At 40.8% G+C, this 21,120-nt stretch overlaps 1 protein-coding gene across 2 annotated transcripts in view; it reads right to left on the bottom strand.

Moving 5' to 3' along the window:
• Positions 1 to 652: 652 nt before the first annotated feature.
• Positions 653 to 21,120, bottom strand: part of LOC146553568 (tensin-3-like) — a 32,815-nt gene continuing 12,347 nt past the window's right edge. Inside the window, exons 11-27 of one of the 2 annotated variants that reach the window (XM_085255292.1) lie at positions 21,026 to 21,091; positions 19,094 to 19,195; positions 13,400 to 14,602; positions 9,933 to 10,090; positions 9,720 to 9,837; positions 9,201 to 9,284; positions 7,708 to 7,837; positions 7,078 to 7,601; positions 6,895 to 6,981; positions 6,688 to 6,819; positions 4,434 to 4,529; positions 3,910 to 3,987; positions 3,699 to 3,776; positions 3,308 to 3,476; positions 3,163 to 3,231; positions 2,800 to 2,829; positions 653 to 2,681 (exon numbers count right to left, since the gene is read on the bottom strand). In XM_085255292.1, coding sequence (XP_085111418.1) covers positions 2,537 to 2,681; positions 2,800 to 2,829; positions 3,163 to 3,231; positions 3,308 to 3,476; positions 3,699 to 3,776; positions 3,910 to 3,987; positions 4,434 to 4,529; positions 6,688 to 6,819; positions 6,895 to 6,981; positions 7,078 to 7,601; positions 7,708 to 7,837; positions 9,201 to 9,284; positions 9,720 to 9,837; positions 9,933 to 10,090; positions 13,400 to 14,602; positions 19,094 to 19,195; positions 21,026 to 21,091 — 3,269 coding nt within the window. In that variant the 3' untranslated portion in view covers positions 653 to 2,536. The remainder of the gene's footprint in view (positions 2,682 to 2,799; positions 2,830 to 3,162; positions 3,232 to 3,307; positions 3,477 to 3,698; positions 3,777 to 3,909; positions 3,988 to 4,433; positions 4,530 to 6,687; positions 6,820 to 6,894; positions 6,982 to 7,077; positions 7,602 to 7,707; positions 7,838 to 9,200; positions 9,285 to 9,719; positions 9,838 to 9,932; positions 10,091 to 13,399; positions 14,603 to 19,093; positions 19,196 to 21,025; positions 21,092 to 21,120) is intronic. The other variant, XM_085255293.1, reaches the window with a different exon arrangement.

Genomic DNA, 21,120 nt, shown 5'->3' on the forward strand with positions numbered 1-21,120 from the left:
TGTCACTAAGCTCATCTCATCTCAAACTGATGTACTGGCCTACAGTCACCAGACCTCAATCAAATAGAGCAAGTTTGGAATGTGCTGAAACAGGAGATTTAAATCACGGATGTGCATTTAACAATGTACATTATCAAATGCATAATGTAGCGGCACATAGTACATGTGTGACACTATCATGTCAGCATGGACATGTTAATAAGAATTAAAACAGCTCTGAAATTTAAGGGGATCCAACACAGTGTACCTAATACACCGATCTCTGATTGTATACCATTTATTTCCACTGATAAAATAAATTTACTGGGTCCACAGCCTTTTTTTTTTTACTTATCATTTATTTTCTGAGAAAATAGCCAGATACCAAATACAGTGGAATGTTTATATAGAAGCCTAAAGCTAAAATGCCTTAGCTATCAGTTCAGCTGATGTTGCTAAGACCTGAAAAGCTGGAATTGTGCTTAGAGTCTTTGGTTTAGCAGCATTCATCTGCAGCCTCCCTGCAGTTATGACAAACTCATAATATTCAAATGTATTCAATATATTTCAAATGTCACAATACCAATACCATTACATTTACAAAGTTACTCTTAATAATCCTGAACTATTTATTTATGTATTTGTTTACCGGATTGAAGCCAACCAACAGCGGTGTATTCAAATTTCATTTATTTGCTCCTTTGCTGGTAGATATTACCATCCTGGTGTCTCTATACTTACATAAGGCTGCACAGCATAGCTTAGCACAGAGATACAAGGACACAAGACAGAGCTAACCCTTTTCTAATAAAAGGGATTCAATTACCCAATCTACCACCGCTACAGTTCATGCAAAAACCAACAAACAGCCTGATATTTACAGCTCTGGGTACAAGGCTAATACTCCCACTAGTTGCTGAATCTAGTGGATCAAGATTAAATAAATGTTTCATTATGATTAGTATTTACAAGTCAACAAAAACATGGAAATGCCCATATACAAATAAATCGTTCACATGTAGCATGTTTTACACCGAGGCACAGTATTGAATGAGATAAGGATGAGGTACACATAATAGGTCATGGAAAGTGATAATAAGCGTGCACTTGATGCAAGAATAACACCAGCTGTTAGTGTGGTTGTCGATCCCTCTCTGGATAAAATGGTCAGGAGCAAATGTGTATCACTGACAGATGACTAGCTGAGTGTGCTAAACACTAAACCTATTTGTGCAAATTCCAACACTGACCTCTTTCTTTCTTCTTTGTTTTCTTTTTAATAACAGCATTTGTTCTTGTAACATAGCAGCCTGTGTGTGGATGTGTGCTTTTACACATTTAGTATAAATATTAAAAAAGGGGGGAGGGGGGGTATGTGTATACTGCTTTATTTTTGACACTGAAAGATTGCAGTGTTGATCTCAATCTTCAATTTGTTACATATTTGATATGTACAAGGATAATCCCAATGCTATTCAGGGCGTGTGGACAGACACTCTGGCTCACTTATAGAGCACCTGTGCTGGCGTGAAATCACTGATAATTTGATCTCCAAGCAGCCCTAGAATTGGCACAATCGACTCTTTACTCAGAGAACCGAGGTCACAAGGTAACCCTACATTCTTAGTCTTTTGTACCATCTACAAAAGTACTGATGTGTTTTTAATCGGTTACTGTCAAAGCAGAATATATATAATAAAAGAATATTATGGTTTCATTAAAATATCTTTCTACAATTTCTCTCATTCAAACACTCGCAAATGCACGCTCACACTTTCATTAAAATGTTGACAGCTTTAAAAGTGGTCATACTCCAATACATCTTATGGCAAAATTGATTTAACACCTTCAAAAAAGCCACTTACATGCAGCACATTTTACAAAACTACACGTTAAAAAAAAAGAAGCAAAAACAACATTTACATTGCATAGATAAAATAATCATGCATGTGATGAAGTTGGGCACAAAGTCCAAATCATACACATTTGCAACACTGCTTTTGCATGTTTTTAAATCCACAGAGAAATCCTGCCTGCTTGGTTAGATGAGGTGTTTCTACATCAGATACAACTAAAGAAATCTTAATGAATGCTTGCATGAAGTTTTTTTTTATCCTTTCTTTTTTGGTTAAATATGAGAGAAACATACAACAATGTAGGGTTTTCTTGGTTGGTCCATAAAATGCTATGAATGAGTAAGAAAAGCAGCTTTAGTATGAGGAACTTAAAATATGTTAATAATGATTGTATTACTGTGTAAGACATTACAGTTGTAAACAATGTGAAAATGATAATGATTTTGTTATTTGTTATGTAGCTAATTTACAGTTCATGCACTGAAAGGAACAAAATTTTTAAAAAGTTATTTATACTTTTTGATTAAAGGTGTCGCTGAATGTCCTCGTACAGTGATCACTTTACATTTGCACGTTTTTCAGTTCAAATTCAGATCATCACCATCTCGAGTCATTATATTTAGTCCGTTCTTCAGCCTCTCAGTCTTTCATTCGTTGTTCTAGACGTTGCAAACGTCTGTCCAAGTGATCTGCTTTGTCCTCTACTTACTCTTATGTGAACCAATCATCACCTTTGACACAAAGTTGACAATAGCGCTTGCTGGCTGCTCGGGGTCATGCTCAGCAAACAGGTGGCATACGTTGCCCGTCGAAGTGCCAGTTTTCCTCGCCACAAAGCCGAAGATTCTGCAGAGGAGGAGCAGTGTAGTTAGTAGCATTACTGTCATCTGCCTCAAACAGGCAGTGCACCTTTAAAAAGAACTGCTTTCATTGTCTCTGTGCAAAAATATAATTATCTACATACCTTGCTGATGGGCAGCCATCTTTTTTCCACCTATTGGAAGTAAAAAAGGGATAATAGTGTCATTTTTGCTACACTGAATCCACCTAAATACTTACATTCAAAAGTGTCAATTAGATTTGCATGAAGTTATTTAAATTAATCTTTTGCCATATTTTGGATTTTCCTAGATACTTTAGAGAATAAAGGCCAGTCAGTGCGACTTGTAGTGTAAAAGGGATTCAAGTGGTCAAAAAAATGAAAACCATATTAAATAAATACCCATCACCCATTCACAACATGCAACTGACATACTTCTCTATAATAACTAGTGAAACACAAATAGCAAGTGGGCATGTGTTTTGACATTAAATCAACAATACTTACTTTCTATCTTGAGGGTCCAGAGCACAGTATATTACTGTATTGACATTGTAATGCCTCCTGAAAAAGAGCCTAAAAGAAGCCAAATTATGGTAAGAAATTGCTAAGCTATGCATATATGAAGAATGCAAAAACTATGTTTACTCACTTTCTCTGGTTGTCAGTGAGGGTGATTCCCTGAGAAGAAACTTTGAAGTGGACCACAGTGGAGGTTGGTGTAGCGTTAGAGTTCAGGACCATAGTGGTGGCCTTCTGCACTGCCTGGACACCCGTTAGTGACTCCATTTCCACAGAGCCCAGGAACCAAACATTACAGGCTGCAGCAGCAGACAAATTCAAAATTACACTTGGATTTGCAAAGCGCAAATAACGGCAAAGCGAGTGCATTGGGTGACACACGGCATAATAACAGGACAAGGAAAATGGCTCATTTCTACAACAGAACAGCACACAGAGATTGCGTCAGCGTTCGTATTAAGTCAGGCCACCTGTTTGTGACAGTGTCTTTTCATAGCAACTGATATAAGAAACCTGATTACCTGCTCCCTGTTTTAGCAGCTCAGCGGCAGAGTTTGTTACTGATTGCGAGGTGTTCTCACTGACATCTTCAAGAGGATCTGCGAACAAGAAAACAATGAGATTATCCAGCAAAAAAAACCCTCAACAGTTACATCAGCAGATGAAAACACTAAGCTGGCAGACAGTTAAACATAGAGAGGCAGATGTTGGTAGCCACAACTTGAATACTACCTTTGTCAGGTATGATAAGTTTACAGGGCAGGGCTAGAGGAGTGATTGAATGTTGGTAGACCAATGCGGTTAAGCTTCCTGTAAAACAATACCATATTAAATTAGAATTCTAGTTATAAATCTGTTTTGGTTAATGACATGTTTATTTAAAAAAATGCAAGATTTCATGAAAAATTGCAAACTGTCAGAAAAAAGAAAAAGAAGGAGAAAAAACAACAGAGAAAAACTTCTATCACCACGATAAAATAAAATTCTCATCAGTGGAACACTTAATTTGATTATATATCTTCAATAGTTGCTATATTTGAAGAAAGCGGGGCACAAAAAAATGCCACAGAAATCAGACATAAACCATGAAACACTGTATGGGTAAATTCCAGTCTATCACAGTCTATGATCTATCGTTATTTGGCGTTCATGAAATTCTCCTGCCCTCTACTGGTGGTGGTACAATACAATTTCTGTAGTGTAGCCAAAAATCCAGATGGTGTCACTGATGTTTGCTAACCATGTAAAAGTCTTACCAAAATATGGCTCATTGGGGCAACCCTTCAGCCGCACTCCTTTCTGTGTGCACTCAATCAGAAAGTGGCGCACTAATTCATTGGCCAAATCTCCTCCTGTTAGAAAAAGAAAGAAGAAATACGTAACTAGCTAGAATAGTATACTTTCTTTTCAGCAAACTTTCTTGTATTTGAAAATCTAGAATTGGGGGTGTAAAACTTGGCGCCCCTGGAGCCTGCCCAAGAATCCTGTCTGGCCTATGGCAAGTTTGAAAACTGCAGGGAAGTCATTAATTATCACTTTTTCTTTCTTTCTGAATAAAAAAAAAATACTCGTCTGCACTGCTATTCCTCGTTGTTCGCATTACAGAGAAGTAAATTACTAGTTCCAAAATAGTCAAAGATGATGGAAATCTGTTGTGATCTTTCATTAGGAACTCATAGCTAATGAAACATATTGTTAAAACTGCGCTTTTTAAAATTTAAACTTGTTCATCATCATTTTTGTAAAGGGACAGTTCAAGAAATGCAAACATTTTCCAGAAACGTCTTTACACAAAAAGAAAAAAAAGAACATAAACATATGAGTTATAGTAAAAGGTTTTTCCGACCCACTTCACATAAAATTGGGCTCTATGTGGCATGCAAACCAACAAATTAACCTCTGCTCTACACTTACTCTGACTTGCATAACATCTCATAGCAGTTATCTCAGTACCACACATAATTTCCCAGCCTTTAAGTGTTGCGTCAAACACATTAAATTGCTACATTCATTCTCTAGAGAGATTAGGTGGATTATGATTCAACAGAAGCTCTTCTGAAGGGGCTGGATGAGCGTATGTGAGGAACGTCTTGATACAAAAGCTTGGAGAAAAGCCTGCTCCACAAAGTGGGTTGGGTTTCACACTTATAAGCAGTCACAATACCCAAAGCTCAAAATCTGGAGATGGTTTGTGTCATGATGTCACCACAGGTGCTGTTGGATTGAAGAAGGGTGAAATCAAACAAAAGGGCAGGTGTGAATCGGGGAGAAGGGAACATGAAAGGACTGCAGACAGGGCATAAGGGCATCCTTTGTGCCCCTCAGAATAAGCAGACTTTTTCCTGACACACTGTGTGGGGTTTAGTGTTCTTTCCTTTCCTTTTCCAAATAAGAAAATTGGGTCTGTATTGTAATTCGGTCAGTACTTCCTTACATGTGGAAACAATCCAGAGAATGTTTGACCAGAGTCCTCTAGAGACTGCGTGTTTGTTACCAAAAAAACAAAGAAACAAACAAAGAAAAAAAAAAAAACTTTAGCCTATTTTCTAAATATGCTAAACCAACAAACCAGGAAGTTGATGACCAAACAAAAATCTTGTTTTGACTTCAGTTGTGGGACTGACAGACTTCTCAGAAAGACAGTTACAGTATGTGGGAAAGTGCACTTGCACAAGAAGACACTGGGATTATAGCAGGCTTACAGACCCAGCACATCTTTTGTTAATGAGTGAAACGTTAGCTGTACATCTAAGAGTATCAGGCAATAGGGGTCCCTTTGGCATCGTGATGATGATGCCCAGGAGAGAGAAACAGAAAGACAGGAGTTCACTCACAAGCAGAGGGAGAGAGGGACTCTTAGGTTCCACTGTGATGGTGCGCACAGTGGGCTGTAACTGAAGATGGCTTTGTCTGTGCTTATGCTATGCACCATTCCCAGGATTGTCCAGACCACTGGACCAATCTCTAATATCTTAACTATCAATGAAATTCTGTAATACTGTGATGTATGTTTATTTCCCAGAGATATTTATGTATGTTGTGTATGTGTTATGTACAATACAAATACAAACTGACCCGAATGATCCACTTAAAGTATATTGCACATTCCAAGGGAGCTTTAGGTTACCTTTGCACGATTATTCAAAGCAGAAGGACCGGTCAACTGGTCGCAGCAGATGGCCGCCAGAGATTTCTCCTTGTTTAAAGGGAGTTTTTCCTTTCCACTGTTGCCAAGTGTTTACCTTAAAGTGACTGTTGTTGTTATTTGACGCTATATAAATAAAACTGAACTGAACAGAACTGTATTTAATAAAATTAAGTGTTGGATTGCTTTGCTTGTTGGGATTTCTGTATTAGAATCGCTTCCACCCACTTCCAGTGTCTTACGCAAAGTTATTCACACAGATTTTAACTCAATATTTAACACACAGACATAAAAAGCCAGCAAATATGTCTGTCCCAAATGTTGAAGTGCTCATGCCGTCTTTTAATCACCCACATGTACCATACCTTTCTTGTTCTGCTGAAGAACTGAGGGAGGGGGTGTAGCCACCTTCATAGCCAGACCGTAGGCCCCCCTGAAGGAGTGGCTGTCCCGCACAATAAAGCAGCCTGGCTCCTTGTCTTTCAAGACTGAAATAGCTGAAGAGAGAGAAACAATGATTGAAGTAGCTCGAGAATTTTCTTAACAAAAAAGTGTTTACATTTGGCACCTACCTTGATCCCTTGAGATGTCTGGCTTGTACCAGAATTTTGATGTATCCTGCACAAATTTTACAGTAACCTGCTTGTTGGCTAGCACATCTGGAAAATACACAGACAAAGAAAACAACAAAAATCACTCAACGAGCCGTATGACACCCACGAGGCTTTCAGTTTCTTTAGCAGACCCTAGCTTACCTGGCAGAGGTGAGGCTGTGCCTGGCGTCTGAGCTGACAAGTCAGGCAAGATGTTAGGGAAAGGAATACTCAGGGAGCTACCACTGTGGGGACTTGAGAATCCACTGAGGGCTGGAGAGGCTGTTCCCAGCGAATGCTCCCCATCTGACGTCCTCTTCTTTTCAGGCAGAAGTGGAGGCTGCATTTGTGCTAACTGATTCTGCCCATCCATTGAGGGTAAAAGATCCCTGTCCAGGTTTGGACAGTCTGCGCCATAGCCGAGACACGAGTCATCCTGTTCCTCAAAGCTTTGAGCAGGACTATGGTTGAGAGTATAGTTAGCCATATGGCTTCGCTGGTTGCTTCGAGGAGAGCTGTGAGCATTCGGGGCAGGGTGGATGTGGGGGTGGTTAAGGGGAGGAGAGTGGTGGCCATAGTCCAGTGACACGGAGTGTGGCAGAGGTTGTCTTGCAGAGGGGTAGCTACTCAAAGAGGAGTGGTGGCTCAGGACAGGATGCTCTGGCCAGTGCTGGTTCTTGTTTGAACTGGGGAAAAACAGATTATGGGAGCATTTTATTACTGCTGGTGTTAACACAGGATCTAAAAAAAAAAAAAAGGTGCTTGGAGTTTTTGTGTAAGTCAGAGCTCTACCTGTCTGTCTGCTGAAGGCTCCCAACAATAGAGGCAGAGTATGAGGAACTTTGTGTCCTGTGGCAGTTAATGGAGGGGTCTGGCAAACTCTCCACTCCGAAATGGTTGATCTCTGAATATTCCCTGGGTTCTGTGTAAGACGAAATACAGAATGTTAGAAAGCACATTTCTGCACAGAGTCCGAGTCAAGGTATGCATTTTATAATTTTAAAAGAACACAAACATAAGCAGGGATAAGTATGGAGAGAAAAGCTGCAAAAAGAAAAAAAAAAAGAAAAGAAAAAGCAGCTCTGAAAAGTTTAAAAGAAAATTTCTGCAACACGTGAAATAAATCACAGGGAAAAAGGTTGGTGTTCATTCAAGTAACAAATACTTACAATTGTAGTTGAAATGTAACCAGAACTGTTCGTATGGCCTTATACCCACCCAGGTGTTCAGCAAATAAGACTTAACGGTAGCTACAAATTAAACGCCTACACCAACAATTACCTAAAGCTTTATTTCAGTCAGTCTGGGCACACTGACATCCCCAAAAACTCAAACTGTGTCTTTGCAGGCAGGTTTTCTCTGGGTTTATGGAAACAAGAGGTGCAAAGCTGAAAGAGTAACTGGTTTCTTCTTGTCCCCATTTCCGCTCGTGTACACAGAGACACTTTCATGGGGAGGAGAAGTTGTTTTTCTTCCTGACCCACAGTAACCATGGAGATGTGGCAGGGCTGAATGCAGCGATTCTTGCCTGAATATCTGAGGTAGTAAGAGGCACAGCAGGGACACAGATCTGCTCCCAGGACCTACAACCTTTAGACATACTGTAGATCTCTATGGAAACAAACGGGTTTGATCTATTTTATCTCTGTATTGGATCAAACACCAGACTTTAGATTGACGTTTAAATCAGTTTCATAGTTTTGAGAGAGCTCTATGACAAAGAGTAAATATAAAAAAGGTAACATTTAAGAATTCTGGAAAGTCCACCAGGCCTGTAGGAACAAAGTGCTATAAATGCACTCTTTCTTAAACTCCATCCATCCGTCTCTAAAAACAATCTCACAGTCTGGATTTTTTTTCTGCACTGGATAAAGACCAAAGTAAAACATGAAGAAAAAAAAAAAGATTTTAATATAAAAAACAACACAGTTATGTCCCAAAAAAGGGGTTTTCTGTGCAGGTTGTGACCATGCAGACATTCTTTAAAAACCAACCATGAAGGGCAGACAATGGTTAGGAATCTCCCTGCTTTCGAGACAACTTTTACCATCTGTCTCAAAACGGCTGATGTTGCACAGAAAACAATGCAAGCATTATTATAATATAACGCAGAAAAAATCCAAAATGCCTGTCCTGTCTCTTTTGTAATGAAAACATGCTTAAAAAACATACATGTTATATTATTATTGGTGTGTTGTTTTTCTGTCATTTCATTTTAATTTCTCAGAAAATGGACAAAAAACCCCCAAAAACAAGCTCAGTTTGAAGAACTTTGAAGAACCCACCGTGGTCGGTTCTGTAGCCTCCAAAAGATTGCATGCTGGGAGATGGAGTATTCCTGTTGTGAGTCACTTCTGAGAAGATTTTCACTGAAAACCCAAAGCACATGAGCATGGGACAACACACATTATCAACTGCGCTGAGAAATCCGGTGACAGTTACAGAGACAAATAAGCTGTTTCCCCACGCTGGTAGGATCATCGCCCACCGCTGCCTGTATTCACATGGAGCACACGACACAAATCAGTCACATTCTCAATACTGGAAGTAATGGATTGGGTGAGGGGTGCATCTGAGTAAAGCATCCAGCAGGCAGGGAACAGACCATAACTTGAATATTATGTTATTCTCACACTGCACAAGCAGACACAGGTGGAAATCACATGGGTGCCAAACTGCATTTGTATCAGAGGGCTGGTTGATCCTTATTCCAATTCGTCTATGGTGGTAGGCATCTAGATTATTGCAAACATCTCCCTAAGGCCTTTAGTGCATGTATGAAAACTGAACTGCAGTGTACTCACCATAAGGTGTTGGTGGAGAGATGGGGAATGCAGGAGTGGGTGGAGGTATGTCACTATTATCTACATCTGGGCCGTTGGATCTGTAATCCGCACTGTCACTTCGACACAATATGGAATGCTGAAACAAACATTACACACGTATGTATAACCGGAACTGAAAGTTAAGAGGGAAAGAGGTCATTTAAATATACTGCACACATGTGCTGTATCTACCTGGGACTGTGGCACACAGGGGGGACATCTCTGCTGGCCTCTGTACTCCTCTGCTTCAGCCCATCTTGAGTTACAGAAGCCTGAATGATCTATGACGTCCCTTCCTTGGCAACTCAGAGTCTGTGTTATGCCCACTCGTCCGTCACTGGATTGGACAGCTGCATACACACAGGTAGACAGCAGCAAGAAGGTCATTAAATGTTAACAGATTTACATGCATCACTGCTTTCAAGGAAGTGAAGTGCCTTAAAGACACCAATGAGAAACAGTGGTGCTTTGACCTTTGGTACCTTTGAGGAAAGTACGCACAGTGCAGACAGGGTTTGTCTAAACTGAATTCCTAAAAAACTTTTTGAAGCAGTATGGTTACACAGAGTAATCACAGTATTTCTAACACTTTTTTTTCTGATTACAATGAATCAAATGGCAAATTTCTTCAATATCAAAGCAGTTTAATGGAACCTCCAGTCTTCACCTCTGTCATGTTGGTAGTTTTTAATTACATCTTACTTAGCCTCCTTAAATCAGACACAGTATAGCACAGGAATAACTATATATTATGATAACACAATTAGTTTGGGAATGTGTTACACCTGAATTTGGGCATGCACAAAAGTGAAAAGGTTTGCCACTTGTGTAATGTTTTGAGTGGACAGCTGAAGAATGCCGGAGGTCTAGCTAGATGGTGTTCATTGTGTATTCGGGGTGAAGGGTGTTCAGTGTTGTGACTGCTCTGAAGAGTGTGGCCACTCAGCACCAGGGTGTTAATTTGAGCCCTCCCAGTGAGTTCTGACCTCTCAGGCCTGAAGAATGCTAATGCCTTGCCTCATTAATCACTTTGCCTGATCTACAGATGACACAGACAGAGCTGTATGCATAGATGACATTATTTCTTCTTACTGCAGGTCTATGTAGAGTACTTTGCAAAACTCTTGAGCCACCCCTTATTTCTTTATATTTTTCGTTCTAGGCGGCCAAATTTGTAATATGATCTTGAATAGTTCTCCAGGCTTTCTGAAGGTCTTTTAAAGTTTTTCTTTGGACATTGGCTGCTTTTCCCCCCTTATGTTCTAGTCCTTGTAGCTGATCATTTTCAGATGATTTTTTTTTTTGCTTGTTAAACCACTTTAACAGTGATGGGAATAACGGCGTTACTTTTTTCAGTAACGAGTAATCTAATTCCTAACGTTACAACGCCGTTACCGTTACGAACAAGAAAATGAGGTCGCGTTACTATTTTTCAACAAACAGACGGTTGAAACTGTGTTCAGGTGACCGCACCTTATATCAGTTGCATGGAAGTAGCTGACTACGTAAGTAATCTGGGCGCTACAGCTTTCAGCGGCTGCGCGCGCTCCCGCAGACGACAATCACTTTCTGGCAGATGATCACTTTTTGGCACAACACCTGGAGCTAAGGGGGGCAAAACAATCGCATGAGTGCTGCTGTTTGACTGAGGAAGAATATCTTAGTCGTGGTAAGCCAATCACATGACCACTTTAAGATGACAAAGCAACAATGTGATATATACCAGTTTTTAAATTGTGTTGATAGGCCACGTAAAACCAGAGTCATGGTAAACAATATATACGCGGCGTTTTTTCCTCAATAGTTTTGTCACGTTTAACGTCTAAGGACAGCGCAAGCAAGCACTCTCTGCTTATGAACAAACAAAAAACAGCTCGATCGTGTTCGTGGAAAAATGCACCATATCGACCATTATTTCTGCAACCTGTCATGACTTCTAGAGTAAGGATGGGATGGGAAGTATAATACATTATCTACAGTATTGTGGAGGGATACTTAGACAATAACCGATAAGGCAGTTTGTGCCATGTTGGAATTATGTTGATGAATGCCTTTTCATGTTGCTTGTCACTTGACCAGGCTAATAATGAATTTCAGATGATCATTTTTAGTTAACACTATAAGCAAAAAAACACAACTTCTCTCCTTAGCCCTAATATTCTTTTTACGCCTTTTAACTCCGTTAAGGTGTAAAAACAGCTAGTGTTATGCTTAAAAGAGTAACAGCATGGAAGCTACAAGCAATAACATGATGAACACAAGCAAAAAAGACGTCTAGCTGCATAGATCCTAGATGCAACTTCGAAAGTGCAAAAAACAAGGCCCAAAGCATGAACTTTAAACAGACATCCTATATCGTGAAGAACTTTTATAAACAAACACTCTTATGCTTCCCACAGGTTATTTGCAAATTAGAAAAGTTAGCGCCTTTGGCATTTTTTTTTTTTTTTTTTTTACTTGGAATGGTGCACCCATGTAGTGGATATGTGCAGACAGGTATGCCTGTTGAATCAAACGGAAAGAAACATCGCCTGCGGGCTGACTTGTTTCTCTTCTGGAAATTCCTCAGGCCTCCCTATTTTGCACCCCCCTCCTACAACCACGCATGCATGCTGTGATTTATCCACGTAGATAGCTTTCTGAATTACCTCTGCATTACTAGTTTTTAGTAAAATTGCACTAAATGAATAAAAATGTTGCATTTTAATTTAAAAAAAAAAAAATGCTGTATGTTTTTTTTTCTGGTTTCTGAATATATTTATCAGAAATGTTAGGCTCTATTAAATTTTACAGATGTAGACAGAAGCAGAGAGGTACGGAAGGAGATAATGTGAATTCTTTTGCAGCTTTTCAAGAATCTCAGCATGACTCCAGGAATCAGTTTCAACTTGAAGAAAGAGGAAATAACTTTATCGTTGTAGATACTATAGCCATCGTGTTGCATAACCCGTGTTTGCTCAGCAAGTCTAACAACAATCAAAGCAGATGTTTCAGCGTCACAGAATCATGGATAAGAACTCAAAAGAAAAGATGGAAGCGTGATGCTGACTACAACCGGCACGCAATAAAGATGATTAATGTTAAATGAAGGAATGAAGTGCACATTTCAAATGTGGTGCTTTGAACATCTATACACAACAACGAGCTTTCGGTGCACGATAGTCACTGATTGTGGACATATCTGTGTGCACACGATGAAATCTCTATTAACAAACACTGAGACGGTAAGGTTCAGAAGAGAGGACGATAGCTGCTCTGTCTGTCTTCATGTACCACATTGATCCCGCCCTCAGATAGCTAAACACACAGCTAAAAACAAGTCAGGACAGCGCTCTTTCCTCTGAAAATATCTGAAAACCTGGCAACAACCCTGCTATTTCTGCCCCTAAAACACGCCAGGTGGGAAGGGGAGAGAAGGTGTGCTTTGTTATGTTCGCTCTTGAGTGAAGTGGAAGAAAAGTGGATGGTGCTGGAGAAAAACAACTTGGGATGAAATAGGTCTTGCTGCTTATATTTTTTTTTTCTGTGTTTATTTGCTGTATCAAGGCAAACAACTTCCTGTCTGAGATTAGTCACACGTTTTTTTCCAGGACAACACCACATCAACACCATCACCACCACCACCACCACCACCACCACACCCAGACTGACTATCTTACCTGTCTGCTGTGTGCTTTTCAGGTCTGCTGAGTTATTATCGCTGAATCTGAGGTTGATGCCGTTTGAACATTTGCCGACCGAGCCGTTAACCGGTGTTCCACCTTTTCTCTTAATGGAGCTGCCGTGGCTCGGCACAAACGTGGGATCCAGGTCCATGATCAGCTGATTGAGCTGGTCGATGGAGTTGTCGATGTCCTTCGTGAGAGATTTGAACTCCTCATCCCGTTTGTTGTTATTGTTGTTGTTTATCGACGTTTGTTCTTTGTGGGGTGCTGCGTTTCTAATAAGATCTGCTGCGGAGTCCCTGGTAAGGCCCTGTGGTTCAGTGGGCAGGCCTGCTTTAGGTAGACTACCACCCTGCTTGTTCCGGTGGAATCGATCTGCATCGTTTCCATCCTCTGGCATATAGGTAAAGTGTTGCGCGGCAACCATTTGCTGCTGCCGAACCCAGGACTGTGTGGAATAGCTTCCCTGTCTGTAGACATGCTGCTGGGGTACAGGGGCATTGCTGGGATTAGAGGAGGCTATAGAGTTGCTCCTGTAGCTCAGACAGCCCCTTCTAGCCTCAGCATAGGATCTCTCATAGTCCTCGATAGGATGAGGTGCGATATGGTGGATGTGGTGCTGGCTTTGGCTTTGCTGCTCCTCTCCTCCAGGACTCCCAAAGCCATCTGACAGCAGGGAGTTCTGGCTGCTCTTGTGGCACGATGACGACAAGGTTCCCAAGCTGTCCACACTGTGCAGATCGTGACCTGTAATGACTTCATCATCAAGAATGTCTGTTTCCCTCTCTCGGGGTTGTGGGTCTCCACTGATGTGCACCTGCGCTGGGACTACCTGCTGGACGCCCACTCTAGCGCCTTCGTCAGTCATCTCCTCCAGTGACGGATCCTCAAGGCCAAAACCACTCAGGAGGCGCTTTAGCTGGACCTTTTCCTGCTGACTTGGTCCCTGGTTAGCTTTGACGGAGGTGGTGGTGGTGGTGGTGGTGGTGGTAGCACTGGCGACAGGCGTGGGTTTGTCCGCCCACAGGGAAGTGCTAGATAAGCCTGAGTCACTACTGACAGAGAGAGCGTGGTCACTGTGGTCAGGGCTAGAGGTTGCGGAGGTTGTGCGCGGCCCTTGGGCCAGCACGACGTTTCCTCTGGTGGGGCTCCTCTTGTTTGCCGTCCTGTCCTGTGTTAGGCCTTGAGATCGTGGTGCTGCAAAACAGAAGAGATGCGGCGCTTCATACAGTCAGCTGGTATGGGCACACACAGAGACGCACAAACAGCAGAGACGCACAAACGGGACAAGAAACCACAGACAAGAGAAGACTCTGTTAACGAGAAGACTCGCTACAGACGCCAAACACTCACGCCTCACATGACCATGACAACAGAGACTACAACACAGAGTACAAGAAGAGAGAGATGTGACTTATAATACTGAACTGAGACAAGCCATTAAATTAGATGTGTTGGGAAAAAAGTGTAATGTTATGTAGACTCAACCACATATTTTTTCTGTAATCTAAACTTACTTCAACTAAAGATATTCCACTCATCCATTCCCAATAGGCCAACTGTTAGAGTGCTTGTTTAGTAGTAGCAGTAGTAGAGTAGCGTGTATAACAGGCAAAAGGTGTTCTTCATTATATAGATTATATATGAGATGTGAAGTCTTCTATCTGCTGCTGCAACAGTCGGACAGCTGTGGATCTTCTCTGACCCCTGCATTCCTCACCCAGCTGTGATGAAGCCACCCAACTCCCTCGCTCTTGCCCCTTGACCCTCAGCATATGTCCAAACAAGCTCCTTAATCCTCAGAAGTAACAGATAAATCTCAAGAAGTCAGTCATTTTGAAAGGCCGAGCTAAATCACGGCATGCACGACAATAGAAAAGTCTGGTTTCAGCCACGCTAGACATCTTGCAAAATGAGGTCTGGAGTTGAATTCCAAGGGTGAGGGAACAATGTTGCCAAGTAAGCAGAACTGCCGTCTCACTGTCACTCTCCCTCCGCTACAACAAAAGAGAGCAGGGAACATGACTCCTACAATTCTTCCTTAGCCTACTGCTTTAAAGTACTTGCTTTTCAGTCAATCCACAACCAGAGGATTTGAATGCCAGACATGCATGATAAAAGCCCCCCTCCCTCTCTCTGCATGATTTGTCCCTCCCGTCACACAAAATGCACTTTTTAACACTGCTTTCAGGCATGTGCTGCTGGGATTTTTCCCCCCCAGTCTTAGTGGAAATTCCTTCTACTAAGGTTTAAGCGGGTTTGAATCTGAATACTAGCCATCTTTCTTCATCAATCCCTCTCATCATCACCACCCCCCCACACCTTGCCTCCTCCTTCATGGCCACCCATTTGGCTGCAGAATAAAATCTCTTACCTTCACGGTCCCTGCCAGGTAAGCAAACAAGACAATCCCAGCCTCCGGTGAAATAAAACTTGAAGAGCTGAACAGGCGATGAATGCACAGAGGAGCAGACATTGTTTTTAACACGCAGGTAATCGTAAGGGGCAAATTCAGAGACTTCGAATAAGTTGGCCCTGCTTTCTTTCACTGCCAGGAAGGTGTTTGCACTCTATACAAGGGAAGAGGGAGGGCTGGGGTGGTGGCGAGGGGAGACCTTGAGTTTTCCAAATAAGGGCAGAGGAATGTAAACAAGTGAGGCGGGACTAAGGAGCTGAGGCGGGCTGGAGGAAACCAGCCCGCCTCAACCTCTTGCCTTGCGTTAGGGGACTACCCCATAGGGGAGAGAAGAGGGGGAAGAAGAAAAAAAAAAAATCAGGGAATGAAAGAAAAGAGAGAGGGCAGGCCAGAGAAGATCAAAGAATGAAAACAACATTCTTGTACTTCAAGAAATTTTCGCTCCTCAAAAAGACACTTTTCAATTAAAGCAGTCATTAGCGTCTGCAGGGACCTCGGGGCAAATTTCACGAAAAGTGGCAGCCAAGTTTGTTTTTCTTTTACTCTTGTGTGTCGTGAAATTACACGCCCGATGCCCTCATGCACAATGCAGGCAAGAAACAGATGTGCCTCAAACCCAATTACGGGGTTCACGCATTGTTTTCAAAACAGTTTTACCAATCTTGACATTAAGAAAGCCATAGATGGTTTACCAAACGTGTTTTTAGGTAGCAAACCTAAGAAAATCAGTCAAACCATTTACATCAAGCATTCATCATTTTGGCTGTTGTGGTATGGTCAGTCTCTGAATAATCTACCAATTACAGTGCACGAAAGCAGCGAAACCAGGACTGCTCCTCCAGCTGCTTTTGTATCACAGGAGGAGGTCTGGTTGTGTATGCCTATGCAATTACCCAACCCTTTCCATTCCTTCTCAGTTACTACCATCCTGCACCCCACGAATGCCAAAAATGTGAGTCAAACACATAATGATGATGAGCATCCTCATTTGCTTCCACCCAGCCTTCTGCATGTGCCTACGATCTGTATACTGCCGCACACAGGGAATCACTTTAAATTCCACTGTACAAAGAGATGAACAAATAATGACTATTATTGAACAATACTCAACCCTAGCAGTATCTCACCATGAGGAAAGTTTTATTTTCTTAGTTTTGGAGTTGACATGGTCAACACAGTAATCAGAAACAGAAGAGATACAGTCTTTCAGTGCCTTAAGTCAAAGGTTTCATTTTATAGGTGTATATCTGATGCTAGTCTTTCCTAAAATTCAATATACTTAGTTAAATTGAGATTCTCCACGCTTCATAAAACCAATGCACAAGTGTTGAAAATTAAAGTTCATGCGATTCTTCCAAATATGAGTCAATCTCCCATCTCATGTTAAGATGCTCAACTTTACAGAGGAAAGAAACACTAGACACTCAACTAATATGTCACTGAACTTGACCTTTTAAACAGTTTTATAGGATTTGTGCATTTTGTAGCTTATTTTTAAAATAAAGTGAATGTAATTTGGCAAATAACACAGCTTGCTCCATAGTTAATTTGACACTTCACCCTCAAGTCCAAATCATCACTTCAGAAGAAGACAAAAACAAAATGTAACCGTCTATGATTTAAAAAGAAATAAAAAAAAAGACATCTAACCATTTTTTTAGTTAATTTGTCAGAGGATTTCAAGTATCAAAGTATCATTCAAAACCTTTCCAAAACCATTTAATCAACTTTTACAGGATCTGCTTTCATTTAATGTGGACTAACATTTTTGAACTATTTGTATTCTATGTTATAATTAGGACATTATATATTGGTTGCTGTGACCATATTATACAGAAGTGCATTTAATTAGGGAAAAAGTCCAATGAAAAATGCTGGATTATTTACAGCAAAGAGGAGACATTTCCATGGATATCCGCCTTTCTATTTAAATTTAAAAAAAAAAAACAAAAAAACCCCAAAAAAACAAAAAAAAACCAACACTGCCGCCACATACATTTAAAAAAAATAAAATAAATAAATAGTCAACAACCTTTCTTGAATTAACAATTTTGTTAGCCATCAATTCACACAAGGAGATAAACACACACTGACGATTGAAGAAAAGCCACTGAAGTAAATGAGGTTTTCTTTTCAAAATATTAGCACTAAAGTGGCAAACGTTTCCTAGACTTCCTCCTCCTGAAGAAGCTCCGAGTGACAGCCTCACGGAGGTAAACTAGTCCTGCCAGAAGACGGGGTGGTAAGTGGATGTAGAATTCCAACAAAGCTCCTAGTCTTGCTTCTCAAATGTAGCGTTTACATGAGAAAAATAAGGCTGTAAATATCCCACATGAATGCTCGGGAATCGAGGCAATAGAAAAAAATGCTTCTTTGTTGTTGTCATTGCTTTGCTTTGATGAATTCTTAAATTTGAGTGGTTGTGTTTTTATTGCATTCCCACAAGTGAGCATGAAGAAATCTATTGGAGTATTTCAAATGAAAGCAAAAAAAAAAAGGCATGCTGAACTTAGCTTATAAAAACACTCAATGAATTCTGGAACAGGGTGGATCTGTGTTTTAATGCCACTACCACGTTGCTCTATTCTGGGAGGTTGTTGTGAATTCTGTGGTCGAGTGGAGAGCAACAACCACAGCTAGGACGGGACGCCCTGACAGGGTGGCTCTGTGTGTGTGTGTGTGTGTGTGTGTGTGAGAATGTATATATACCCGCACATATATATATATATATATATGTGCGTGTGTATGTGTGTGGGCGGTAGTGAGAGTGTGTATGTGTGAGTGGGTTAAAGCATGCCTTTCATTTCATGAAACAACAAAACAGAAATCTCCTGATAACTGACTGCTCTTCCTTTGAACCCAGCATTTCCTGCGTACAACAACAATCCTCCCTCTCCCTCACACAGACACACTCCATGCCATCTCCATCACCCTGAAGTCTAAAAGGTAAGTTTAGCTTCGAAAGTGTCATAACTTGGATTGAAGTCCCACTCCTATAGAAACACCCATAACATGTAGTGGTGACTGCGTCGATGTTATTGCGATCACGCTGTAGCCACTCACTAACATGCACAACAGGCCCTGTCAAGGGGGGTTAATAACCAAGAGAGGGAAAAAAAAAAAAAAAAAAAAAAAAAAAAAGGGTGCATGTGTTCATGTAAATGTAAAAGAGAAAGAACGCACTGCAAGCTGGGAAAATGATAAGGAAATAAAGTTGGATGAATACTAGTCTTGTGAGTCATGTAAAGACCACTGAGGCATCACAACAGTACCTTCGCCATCACAGATGTTCTGGTACGAGTCCCAGCGAGTTAGAGGATCTGCTGTGTTGTAGTCCACAATAACATCTCCTCCATTTTTCCACTTGTCAGCACCTGGAATAAAAAAAACCCAAAAAAACAAACAAACACACACATTACTGTCCAGTTTGCATGCTATGTTAAGCTGGCTGTAGTGTCATATATATCGTAAAGTGACTGGAAAGTAGCACTGACCCTTCTCATTAATCTGATAGCAGGAAAGCCATGTCATTTCTGAACATTTTTATTTTTAAATTTTAAAGAAACTCCATCCATCCATTCACTTCCGCTTATCCTTTTCAGGGTCGCGGGGGGGGGGCTGGGGGGGGGGGGGGGGGCTGGAGCCTATCCCAGCTGTCGGGGTACACCCTGGACAGGTCGCCAGTCTGTCGCAGGGCCAACACACAGAGACAGACAACCATTCGCACTCACTTTCACACCTAGTGGTAATTTGGATTATCCAATTAACCTATCCCCACAAGCTGCACGTCTTTGGATGGTGGGAGGAAGCCGGAGTACCCGGAGGGAACCCACGCAAACACGGGGAGAACATGCAAACTCCACACAGAAAGGCCCCGGCCTGATGGTGGAATTGAACTCAGGACCTTCTTGCTGTGCGGCAACAGTGCTAACCACCGTGCCACCGTGCTGCCTTTTAAAGAAACTATTTTATTTAATTTGTGGGCTGACTACAAACTAAGATAAAATAAAATTAAGGTTTTTATTTAAGACCCCAAATCATCAGCAAAAATATTATTGGTAGCTCTTTCTATTACAGCTTGGTAACCTTGGTAGAATATGTAACTTCAAACAAGCTGAATGCTATTACAAATGAAAACGCAAATTCATATTCAGAGAAACTGTTTTATTATTAAAAGGCAGCCAAGCTGAGCTGTCATATGGTCAGGATGTTAAAGGGTGCTCATTTTCTTCTTGCATTTACTCAACTCTTGTCAGAACCAGAGTGGCCTGTATTCTATTAGTGTAGCAACAAATAAGCTGTATAGCATAAACCCACGCTTGAGTCATTATTATTTACTTACATCTAGCAAATACTGACATATTTTTAGAGTCCTAGGTTTAAATGCAGGAAACATTACTAAAAATGTGAAGTTTTGTATTTTACACTCATGATTGCTGGTTATTACACATAAACTACTGCTCATTGTCCACGTCATTAGCCACAGCGGCAAAAACAATATTTAAACTGCTACCTTAGAGGAGAAACAAAGCACAATCAACTAATATTAGTATTCAGTATATTTCAGTATATAAAAATTCACATGCTCAGATGTTACTATGTTATTGCTAGAAGGTGATTATATTGTTATTATATAACTTATAGCCCTATTTTATTACTAAGTAGTGCTGTCAACCAATGCAGTTTGTTTCCACACTTCTTTCCTAAATATGTAAATATCAGTTTAATATTACTCAAGTATAACCACTGTTGACAGAACATATTACCTAGTTATTACTCGGTATTCTTGGTATTTAAGTGTTAATAACTTGTTATTTCCATATTATTACCTTCTTATTACCCCTCAGGAACCACATTATTACCAAGCTGTAATAGAAAGTGCCACCACAATATGGCTGATGACCAAAAGACTTAATCAAAAACAGAGCAGACAATAGAAATATATACATTTCATTGTATACCAGACCTGCACAGAGGCCCCACATAGTTTGTGGGGCCTCTGTTGCAGCTCATGCTGTGCTTCTTTGCCTCTCTGTCAGCACACACTTCACACTACATTTCCCTTCTCATCAGGGGGCAGAGGGAGATGACCAGAGGAGGGGACAGCACGTAAAAAAGTAGAAGAGAACATTGTATCTGGTTTTCAAATTTTCCTACTACTCCCTATAGTAATTTTAAATAAAGATAAAGAGTTAGAAGTCTACCTGGGATCTTCTCTGGTCCCTCGGAGAAAACCAGCTCCACTTTACCATAATCTGGAAATCTGGGGTCTGAATTGACAGCACAAAGGAGAGAAGTG

This window comes from Mchenga conophoros, linkage group LG18 (genome assembly GCF_057382185.1).
Source record: "Mchenga conophoros isolate Kocher_MC1m ecotype Shallow Benthic linkage group LG18, M_conophoros_male_GT1.1, whole genome shotgun sequence".
Taxonomy (NCBI): Eukaryota; Metazoa; Chordata; class Actinopteri; order Cichliformes; family Cichlidae; genus Mchenga; species Mchenga conophoros.